Raw genomic sequence first — 12,021 nt, 5'->3', positions numbered from 1 at the left:
TTTCTCAGTCTCATACTATCCATTCACTTGCTGTGACTACTGTCTCCTGGCAGTCCCAGGGAGTTTCTGCCCTATCAGATCGGTACCAGTCACCTTAAGGACCAAACATCAAGATAAAGAATACCTTTCTGTAGAAGTCAAACAGATCAGACAAGTTGCAAGCTGCACCTTGAATGCCCTATAGGGATATCTTAATAACTTGGCCATCCGCCCTCTTCAGGGAGAACACAAAAGGCAAGCAAACACTTTAGGAGTCAAGAGGTGGGTCAGGACAGATAAGTGTCAGGGTGTGCCAGGACTTCTTCTAAAGTTTGGATACAAGGACATAAGCAAAGTTCAGCGATTAGGTTGAGAACAAAAGAAGCACAGCGTCACGAGAAAAGCGAGCTGCGAAAGCGGAGATTGAGTGCCTGACAGAGGGTGATGGAGATGCATGATGCCATGGCCGGATGGGTATCTGTCACGTAGGACCTTGGCGGCATGAGAGTGCCCGCCAGACGTCTTAGCCTATCACTAAGTCAATAACTGGGCAAACAGAAGAGCTAGCATACTTTTTCGGCTCTTTCCATAAATCACTGGGTGAATGATACTGATAGGGAAAAACACCCCACAAAAAGTAAATAGAAAAAGAATGGGGGACAGAGAAAACGAAGTTTGCCTGGCAACAAAGTCAGCCCAAGGTCCGCTGCTGCAAAGAGACAAATATGGCTGCAGGGCTGACATGGACTATGATTCATTGGTTTTGTGTGTGAAAGCATTTACGTTGACCTCATCCAATGAGTCTACGTCAATGCACATCCACAAAATCAAAATGCTCAATGTTTCCTTTTTCATATCCTCCTTTTCATGCCTCAGAATATACCCTGAAGGTATAATGCTGTGTAACGTTTATATTTCATAAATTAACATTTACATATTTGAAATTAAAAATGTAACCGGTAACTCTTCCAATTGGACAAGTAAATGACTTGTGCTAAAATGTTTCAAAGTTGGTGAGGTTGTGATGCAGCTCTTGGAGTGTGTTGAACTTAAAAGCTAGAACTGTATGAGATAACAAACAAACAAGGAACAACTAAAGATAGTGAGAGAAGACAAAGCTAATGTGTGCTGCAGGAGTTTCAAAAGCCATGATTCAGAGGTGTGAGGACACACCCAGGGTCACAGGTAAGGACAAGTGAGAGTAAACACCATTAATATATCTTAGAGAGGGCTCGTTCAAACCGTTTGTTTGCTTGACGTACGTTCTGGAGATGGATATAACTGACTTTATTTTATCTCGTTATTCCTAAGAAGATTGAGATCAATGTCGTTACTGTGGGAAAGATGTGATGCTGCGCATAGATACAAGCTGTAAATCTGCTCTTATTACCATGAGCTGTTTCCACAGAACACTTCCGCAGATGTGTTGCCCTCTCTCCTGCCATCTGAACACCCGAGGGAGTTAGATCAGTGAGTCCATTCAATGCCAGTCAGTGAGAGACCTCTAGCCATTGTATGGTGACATGTCTCTATCAATAGGGAAGTCAGGCCAATCTACCGGCCAGATAATAGCAGCAGTCAGTCTGACAGCAGATCCCCACACATGACTCTCTGAGGGCCTTGCCTCACTCCGCTTGCTCAGGCCTTCCTATCCTGAGGGGTTGGCAGCTCTGCACACACACAACCAGAGAGACACACACACATACGGGAGACCTGGGGCCCCGGCGTTCTATCATGTTGTGCTAAAGGGAGAGCATAATGGTTTTTAAATGGATGACTCGGTGCTGGCCCAGAGAGGGAGTCTGAGACAGAAGAGAATGGCCATGGCCCGCAGCAAAGCAGCTCTTAGATTGAGCTGTCCGTCTCGCTGAAATGAGTCTGAGTTAACACCTCTTCCAGTCCCAAGCGCCCCGGGACAGACAATAGTAGGCTTCCTCTCTGCCTTCCTCTTTCTTCTTTCCCTTACCGCTACTCTTTCACTCTCTCTTTCTATCGCTCTCTCCGTTTCTCCCCGCCAATCCACAGTTCCACTCAGAGATCCAGAAAGCACTACAACGTCCGCCATGTGATTGTTGGAGCTGTTTTGGCTTCGTTGGTAGACCGCGGTGCTCGCAAAGCCGAGATGATGAGTTATTGCAGTTGTAAAAAATCCACACAAATGCAGTCATTGTAATTAAACTTGTTTTGGAGAGGAGTATAATACTGCAGATGGCACATATCACTGTTGATCAGAAACAACTCTGTAACTGCAAACAAGGATTATAGGGCAACGTTACATTATAGTCCTCGGATTTTAAGATGATTCGATCAACTTCAAATGATGTGGTCTGGTCCTCAAGAATAAATCAAGGCTGTTTATGTTTGAGGAGCATTTTGAAATGAAAAGGTTCTCACATAACATTAGCCGCGTTCACACCAAGTACTTTGCCGTACTTAGTTCCCAGCACTTAGTTCCCCTATGGAACTAAGAGCCGATCGCGTTCACACCGGAATAAGTTCCTTGAGGGAAGATTACACAAATGAGCCGCTGACGTCACTTCGTCTTCTTCTGCTTTGGGTTTACTGGCAGGCCGCAAACCACTTCACGGTGTATACTGCCACCCGAAGTCCCCGGCCGGAAGTCCCCGGAGTTGGGGACTGGCTTCAGTAGAAGCTGCTGGGACTCCCAGCAGCTTCTACTGAAGCCTTCCGAGTAAATCACCAGAACGCCGACACCTCCTCATCTCCACCGCTCCCATGTTTTCTTTTGTGTTGCCATAAGTTAGTCTCTCTGCGTTTGTGCGCTGGGCTAATGCTAATGCTAATAATGCTAATGCGAGGATAATAAAATGGCGGCTCTACAAAACATTTCAGAGTTTTACGGGGCGTGGTTTGCAATTCGCCCAGCCAATCAGAACTGGGGCACTTTTTTCCCCCAGGAAAGTACCATCTCTCAGCAGGCACTAAAAATGGGGGTAAAAGTTCCCGGCACTAAGTACTCTTTTTGGTGTGAACGCGACATAAGGGGTACTAACGGAACTAAACGGGAAAAGTACGGGGAAAAGTACTCCGGTGTGAACGCGCCTATTCGCATTACAGAATAGAACTATTTATAATAAAGAGGAAGCACAGTTACACTAATCACTCTGATAACTAAATTCAGCACTTCACATCCAATTTGTCTTGTAAGAGGCCTTGGTATGATATGATCACATTCACACCGCAGAGATTTCACATGACTTCACTTATTATCTCTCATAACACATCCCCCTGTTTTGGCAGGGGACTGGTGTAAAACACACATTCACAGCATTTCCATGAAGAGCATACGACTCTATCCATCCCCATGAATACTTGTTTCTCTCTGGTTTCTTTCAACATCTTTCTTCACTCAGACATACTTCTGTCGCTCCCTCGCCTGTCTATTTGTCTAAGACCAGAGGCAGTAGATGAGTTGAGGGGTAGAAGGTGAAAGGGGGTGTACGGGACTCCTAGGGGAGTCTGTTGATGACTATCAACAGGCTGACTGTTATGACTATCTGTGATAAGAGTCTGGGAGAGGAGAGCCCCAGAAGCCTTCCAGCCCCAAACCAGACAGGATATCTTAAAAAAATAATAGAGCCTAACCAAGAGTGAGTCCTCCAAAGACCATTAAGGAGTAGGAGGGAAAAAAGACAGATCAATGTCCCCCTTTTGACATGTTTAGAGGTAGAGACAAGGGAATGTACCTTTAAGGGTAACTAGAATGACCTCAGGCTAACAGCAACTGAAAGAGATCTATCAAAATCAAATCAACAATGCTTCCAAAGGTTTCCAAAATGTGACCAAAATGTGGAAGAATCTGGACTGTGTCCATGTACATTCTGTAGTGTACTTTACCAGGTTGTTTATTAAACGTCAAACTCGATTGTAAAGCAGCCAAAAAACATCTTAAAAGTGCAACAATATGGCAAGTCCCTCCTCTTTAAGGGTGGTGTGTATAAGCAAGTATTTTTCTGTGTGAATGTATCTCTTTAGAGCTGAAGGTGGCCTTGTTTCCTTCAAGCCAGAGAGCTAGAGCTTAGCTGATGAATATGCATTAGTCGGGGTGTCTGGGGAGAAAAGAGGAAGGAGGAGGAAAACTGAGAGAAAACATGAGAGCTACAGGGAGAGTGTAGCTTTTGGAGGGCTGCCCTTTGCACCCCGAATGGCTAGCCATAATATGAACTTTAAAAAGGAAAATGTGCAACCTGGCACACGGCCATATAGCGTGTGCCTGTGTGCTTTAATCGCGTGCATGCTTCTACAACTGTTGGAAGAAAACAGGGTGAAAATAATAAATGAAGGCTTGGTGTAAAACACCAGGAGTCCTTCACACTGAACCTATTAGGGGTTTTTATAAAATATTTTCAATGAGGGATTAATAGCTTTACTTTATGAGCTCTTCCAAGGATATAATAACTAGAATATATACCACAATAATTACAGCCTGTATACTTTTTTTTCTCCACAAAACTGTGAAAACGTATGCCAGATGCACTGCAATTATCAACTGTAAATAAACATTTAATTCTAAACTCATACAATATATTCTAACCCAATTCTGCATGTTTAACTTATTGACAAACACAAGGTTGTTCTGCATTTAAATAATAGTTAATGATGCTCCTTTGATAGTAGTTCTACTCAGTCTGTCTGAAGGTTTATTTCACAGATCAGCAGCAGACATTCTTGAGTGAGTGAGTGAGAGTGTTTTTACCCATGACATTTGCTCTACTTCCACAAGTTAATTCATGTATCGCATCACTTCATGTTGTCTAACATAATAACATTGACATATTTGCTAAGAATGTCTCAATTTTGTTATGTCTTCCAAATGCATAATTTCCAGAAAATCATTGCATTACCTGTTGGTCCCTTCTCAAATTGTACAAACTTGAATACTGTGTACATCAACTGCTGGTGTCTAATTCAAGCACATCATGCCCTTTCCAACATGGCCTTGTCAACATCTCTATTCCTTGTGATAAACAAATGTAATATCAGAAGATGTAAATGACCAGCCCCCAAAACAGTAAATAGTCAAGGAGTCATTGAAATGAAAAGCAGGCCAGTATATTTCATCTCTGATTGGGCACATGAGAAAGAAGAGAAAGGGGGAGACAGAGAGTGAGAGAGACTGGGATCGGGAGTTTTTTCTCCTAATGAGCTTACTGAAGCAACTTCAATATCCTCTAATGTCATGTTGAAATGAAAATTAATAGTTCAATATGCCGCCACCGCATCAGGCCATGCTTCTTCCATTTCCATATCGGGTGGCGTGACCAAATGAGTGTGCTCGCTCGGACCGACGCCCAGAAAAGCTGATACCTCCACTAATCAGCCAGATTTTTCCATCTGACATCGCTGTGCTGCTGGAATTCAGTGTGTTTTGTATGTGTGTATGTCTGTGTGTGTGTGCAGGATCAAAAGATGAGGTCCAATCACACAAGGGGATGAAATGGAACGGCATCTTTGCTGATGACGAGATGAGCGGTGGATAAAGACTGATGGCTGGAAATATGGATGAATGAAGAGCGGCTTGGTCACTCACTTACCATCTTCAGTGTTCATCTCATATTTTAATGTGCATTTGTGTCACAAGCCATGAAAGTAATCAAAGTGTTATGTTGTAAAAAAAATGTTTTGATGGAACGAGATCTTCATTTGACAGCAGGAAGTCTACACAAGCTGAAAACCCACCTTTCAACTGCACCTTGGCCAATACAATCAATAACAACTCAATTTAAAGGTCACCTATTATGCAAAATCCACTTTTTCATGTTGTTTATACAGAAACATGTTTCCCCTCTGTGTAAAGAGATTCTGAAAGTTTCAGGAAAAAAGATTTGCTCACTTTTTGTCCTGATCCATTTATATAAAAACCTGTCTGAAAATGAGCTGGTCAGATTTTGGCCTCTTCATGATGTCATAACGATTTTTTGGCTTGTGTAACCATTAGCCAATAACCAACCAAGGTAACCCCCCCCCACCTTATCACCTGAATCTCCTCCTAGAGCACCATTGTGTTTTATTTAACCAAATATCTCGCAGAGGGGCGTGGGGAGGGGCTCCTTATTTTCATCTAAAGTAAAAGACAGAGAATCAGCACTTTTGAAACAGAGCTGAAACAGAGGGGATTATGGGATGCTACAATGGGTGATATGTTTGGTATTTCAAGCCAAACACTTCAGAGACATGTTTTGTATATATCTGAGACCTATAATATATTGATGAAAAACAGTATAATAGGGGACCTTTAAATATGTCTAATGTCTGTATGTAGCAATTAAAAATGTTTGGGATTTTTTTGGGGGTATGTACTTGCAGGATTCTTGCTGTTATGCCTTTGTGTCCTCAGGGTTGATTGGGTTTATTGTACTGTAAGTCGCATTGGACAAAAGTGTCAGATAAATGTAATACAATTGAATGTAACCCAAAACAAAGTGTAAAGAAGCCTGGCTGGTTCCTACCTCCCATCCGAAGGAGCCGTCTTTGCCCGTGGCGTCGTGATGCAGCGTGCTGTGCAGACCGAACCTCTCCCCAGCACCGATGCCGGTCTTGGCCCAAACGCCCAGGCCGGCTCCGGGCACAGAGGACTCCCGCAGCTCCAAGTCGCCGGGAATGGGAATGTCATCAGGAATGTAGACAGGCGCCTCGTACGGCGAGCCCTCCTTGGGTGTGGTGAAGTCCTGGTCATTGCTGCTGCTGTTGCTGTTGTTGTGAATGTGGTGGTGGTGGTGGCTGGCGTAGATGTGGGGGTGCAGCAGGTGGTGGTGGTTGTTGTTTGGATGGGAAGGAGTGGGTGAGGGCAGGGGGGACATGTTGATGACGCCATCTTCTGCGTCATCTTCTGGGCTGTCGGCACCGCCTATGGCGGCTAAACCCGGGAGGTCGGCCTCTGTGTCGTACATGCTGTCCACCGGCTCACTGTCATCTATGAGACAAAACACAGAGACAGAGACAAGGGTTATTAGGCAGTCAGAGGAAGTTGATACAACGTATCATTTCTTAGGTTTGACCCAGAGGATATTAAACTTAATATTCAAAGGCTAAGAAATGTCTCCATTCTAAGCAGAAGCTGCGCATCCACTGACTTCTGGACCTTACTTTTTCTTTTTTTTTAAAGCACTTCAATCTCAAAACCTCTAAACTGTTAGAAAACCACAATGTGTGCAAAGAGAGAGTTTCTGGGTTCTCAAGAAAGGAAAACCTATCCATCTAAAGGACTTCATCTACAAGATTTCACTGATTTTCCAGAGGCTGTGCGAGAAGAGCCAGACAGACGTTCAGAAGAGAGTTTAGGGTTGGACAAGTCGTTGATAGGAAAGTTCTCAGCTCAATCATAGTCACTGCTTTCTGCCAGTACTCATCTTACAAATAATCACAGTGTCTATCACTGAGCCTCGTCACCTAGCATTATTGTCACTTCCAGAGATTGACAAAATGATTGTGCATGCGCTCAAGGAGCAGACCATTTCAACATAAGTGAAAATTATGTTGAGCAATTCAAATGTGTATTTGTGTGTGTGTGTGTGTGTGTGTGTGTGTGTGTGTGTGTGTGTGTGTGTGTGTGTGTGTGTGTGTGTGTATGTGTGTGTGTGTGTGTGTGTGTGTGTGTGTGTGTGTGTGTGAATGTGCATACTAAAAAAAAAAGTTTCTCTAAATGTGAGAATTGTTTGTGGACAGTCAACATTTGACAATGTGCATGCATGTCAGATTTAATACCAAATTAAAATAACATTTTCAATATCTTAATTTGCGGAATTTTCATTTAATTCATTTTATTTCACTTAAGAAGCTTCAAACTTCTATAGGTGTAACAAGCAAATGTATTCAGTACCAAAAAGGAATAAAGATTCAAGAGTCTGTACATTGTGTGTGTGTGTGTGTGTGTGTGTGTGTGTGTGTGTGTGTGTGTGTGTGTGTGTGTGTGTGTGTGTGTGTGTGTGTGTGTGTGTGTGTGTGTGTGTGTGTGTGTGTGTGTGTGTGTGAGCCTCAGCTCGTCTGTGTGTGTCTCCTTCTTTTCCTCTGTGGACAGATCCTGGTGTCTTTAGTCAAAGCACCACTGCAGTTTTACTATCTAAACACAGGGACTGGCAATCAGAGGGCTAACTAGGCCCAAAATTACAGCAGGAGTGGTTTCAATCAAGCTTTCTCTCTCTGCTAGCCTCCATCTAGCTGCTGCCAAGCCTGCCACCGCTTCCCACAATTTAGCTGGAGCTGCAACATGACATTTAGAAAATGTGCTTGTTAGTGTTGAAAGTTTATTAGGTCACAATGAAAGTTTGTGGGTTGAGTTTTAAAGCAACAGATATGCATCATTAATAAGTTAAAATAAAACAACAATTTATATGTTTTATTTCTCTTTAGGAATACTCATTTCTAAACTGTTTTAGGTGAGGCTGGGAAACTGCAGATTGTGAGTTGTAGAAAGATGAAGGAAGCATGGTGAATAAGCCCTGACTGAAATTGTACAAGAGCCTATTCATCTACAGTGCATCCGTTTTTTGTTCTTTGATAAATATTTGAGTTTCTGCCCAGTGACAGAAGACTGTGAAAGTTGTTAAATCAACTGACATGTATGTTTTAAATGTGAAATGTGAAACTGTGAAAGCATGCGACAAGGGCTTTTCAGTGCCTGGCAAACCTGCAGCATGTCCATGCAGGTCCGGGAAACTTATCATATAAAGTCGGGCAATAAAATCCAGCCTTTTATGACTGATTCTGCGTCATCCAGTGATTTTGACTGGAAAAGAAACCATTTTTTAATGATCACTGTTTCATAGGGGCTCAGAGAAGGCGTGCAATTAAGCATTGGAACAAGTAAGCCAGCAGTAGCTTCCACTTTTCACAGATCAATTAGAGTTTTATAACTCAGCCCTATCTGCTGCTCCCTCTGCACAATCAAAAGTGTTTTCAGGCCGTTAAACACTCTTTTTTTTCACTCACTCTCCCTTTTTTACTCCCCCACTCTCACTGGCACTTGACCCATTGAGAGCAATTTTGACAAGCAGAAAGACAGCCTCGGAAAAATCTATGAAATACCGTTTGGCTTTAAGAAAACGTACAGATCGCTACGTCAAATCATTGAGTAACAAGGAAAACGAGTGAAAGAACCCCTCTTAATTTGAATGAACAAAAGATCTATTGTGAGACACATGAAGCAGTAAAGTGAGGCAGCAATGGTAAACACAGTGTGATATTAAACAAATTCAGCTTTCAGTTGTAGCTTAGTTAATTCATAAAAAAGTTGCCTGGGAGGTTTTTAGATTTACTCGCCACTAGAGACAAGCTCTCTCTCTCTCCGCGCTTCTTAAAACAAGATGACCATGTTCGACCAGTGCCCACAAAAAGTTGCAGATGAGAAAAGTAAGCAGGAAAATAATGAAAGGGGCCGGGAAGAGGAAGAAGAGGAGGAGGCGAAGAGTCTAAAAACTGACGACTGAGCTGCTTTTAAACAGCTGTATGTTAGCTCTGGGTCTCAGTAGACCCAGAAAGAGATGTTAGGTTCGTCTCCCTGAGGGCTTCTTAAAAAACACCCGGGCCAGATAGTGCCTTCCTCTCCCTGGCTCCTTATGTTGTTCTTTCTCTCTCTGTTCCTCTCGCCATCTCTTTCTCTTTTACGGGGAGCTATTTATCCTGATTACATCAGGGGTCAATCATTAATTCGCACCTTGGGGGTCCCGGTGCTGGCTGCGGCTACAATGGGCTGCTTGTTCAGCGGCTGTTATTCCAGTGGAAAACTACGCTGCTCTGCCTGAGAGCCGGGCCCAGGCCACATGAAGGCATCCCATTTATTTGATAAATTGTAAATGCGTGCCATAAACGGGGCTCTTTGCTTTGTAGCATGGCTTGCAATAACAAAGATTTCAGGGCACGTATGAACACAGATGCCAGCTATCACACAAACACACATCTGTTTGCAACTGCAGGAGCTGTTACTGCACTATAAACACATGTGCAAGAGATCAGATGGTGTTGTAGGTAAAGATGATATCTCATAATTACTGCATGTCACAGTGAAATTACAAGATGTGTCATAGATATGACATTTATAGACACTCACTTCTAAAATACACATTTAACAATGTCTAGTAAATCAAAAGATAATCACAGAACACAAGGCATTTAAAAATGTTTGACTCAAATTCTTTCAAGAAAATATGAAATGCTGATAACATAGTAATCAACGTTGCCATGGCAGAATAACTTGACACGGTGCTGAAAATCAGCGCTTTAATCGGAGGGCCTTACAACGGGCAAATTGTTCTGTGGTCGTGTTTAATCAGAGCACTCTAGACTTAAATGCAGAAAGATAGAGATCTGGAGTCATTTTCTGCCGTCTGCCTGGACGCACACAAACACATGTGCCTTGTGGCATATAGACTGAGCTGTATTCTCCAAGTAGTCTGGGTGGAAAGGAATTCTGGGAAAGGAACGTTTAAATGCTGCGTCAACTAAGGTCAAACTCTCGCAGAGTAGCAGTCATGTATTCATTGAGAAAAAGAAATCTATAATAAGACTTTAAATAAAGATGCATTTTACAGGGATGCACATAGTATCCAGCAGTTCAGACAGCAGGCTAGAATAGATGCCAACGATAGCCTGAGCGTTTAGTACCAGCTTTGCTAGAGAGCACAGTGGAGCCATGGCTGTGGCTATGATAACAAGAAGAAGAAAAAAGCTGGACGTAGGACGTGTGTGCCAATGATGGCCATCATAAAGCACACATGTCCTCACTGCCTTCCCCCTCCAACGCACACAGAGACTGTATCTTTGTCTGGCCGTAAATTGATCTGGTTCAATTCAAAAGGAAAGGCAGCTGATGAAAAGACAGTGTCCAGGGAAAAGGCAAAAATATGCAAAATTCTGCACCGGCTCCAAATATGGGGAGGAAAGACTGTCTGGTGAAAGAAAAAAATGGGGGGCAGAGGGAGAATGTGTGGACCATGACAGATATGAAAAATGGGATAGCTGCTTGAGCAATAAATGACCAAACATTTTGATGTGGGAGCTGTGGGCATCCATGTGTGTGTGTGTGTGTGTGTGTGTGTGTGTGTGTGTGTGTGTGTGTGTGTGTGTGTGTGTGTGTGTGTGTGTGTGTGTGTGTGTGTGTGTGTGTGTGTATATGTGTGTGTGAGGGGGCGGCATTAAAACCCTAAGCTAAATCTGCTGTTTGTGCCGCTATATTGCATCAATATGGTCCCACTTAGCTGCATCATTGGGACACAGAGTGATATTGGTACCTGGTCCTCTGTATTAAGCAGGCCTTTGATGATTCTGTCTGCACACAAAAGAGAGCCCAAAACACCTCTGCTTTAATACAGTGGGGGCGGGGGAGGGGGGAAGCTGTAAAAATCAAACGAGTGCAAATCAAAGTGAGTGAGGGAGCGAAGTGAAAAACTGTACAATGGTGTATTTTTCCACAGTGGTACTATATTCAAAATGACGTGTAAATGGAAGCATGTGACGAGGTAGTGTGTGTGTGTGTGTGTGTGTGTGTGTGTGTGTGTGTGTGTGTGTGTGTGTGTGTGTGTGTGTGTGTGTGTGTGTGTGTGTGTGTGTGTGTGTGTGTGTGTGTGTGTGTGTGTGTGTGTGTGTTTGCGTGGTTGCAAGTAGTGAGTGAGCAATGGGGGCACGGTCAGCTACAATACCAGCAAGCCTCTCAGAGCAAGAACGCCACACTTCCTCTCGTAAAAGCACCAGGGATCATTTTCAAGCAACACAAGAAACCACAACATGGCTCCTTTAGAGCAGGTAAAGAAGAATCACAGAGGCAGGAAAAAATACATAGAAAAAAGAAAGTAAGGGCCAAAGAAAAGGAGTTGTTTTGTTCCCTAACAACGTTGCACATGCACTGCTGCTGTGCATAGTAATTACACAATACACATCATACTGTATGTTAAACGTATTGCTGCATTATGTTGAGTTGAAGCTTATACTGCACGTGTCATCATGTGTAGTAAAACTGTGTTTATTACTTTAAGTGCTATCATTATCAAAACTAGAATGAAAACAAAACATATTTTCCTTTTTATCTAT

The 12,021-nt window shown here is 43.0% G+C and overlaps 1 protein-coding gene across 1 annotated transcript in view; it reads right to left on the bottom strand.

Moving 5' to 3' along the window:
- Window positions 1–12,021, bottom strand: part of prdm16 (PR domain containing 16) — a 135,746-nt gene that overhangs the window by 104,182 nt on the left and 19,543 nt on the right. Inside the window, exon 2 of the mRNA XM_034144544.1 lies at window positions 6,450–6,913. Coding sequence (XP_034000435.1) covers window positions 6,450–6,913 — 464 coding nt within the window. The remainder of the gene's footprint in view (window positions 1–6,449; window positions 6,914–12,021) is intronic.

Source organism: Trematomus bernacchii, unplaced genomic scaffold (genome assembly GCF_902827165.1).
Source record: "Trematomus bernacchii unplaced genomic scaffold, fTreBer1.1, whole genome shotgun sequence".
Classification (NCBI taxonomy): domain Eukaryota; kingdom Metazoa; phylum Chordata; class Actinopteri; order Perciformes; family Nototheniidae; genus Trematomus; species Trematomus bernacchii.
Note: the sequence above shows the minus strand (reverse complement) of the source record. Positions and strands in the feature narration are given on the sequence as shown.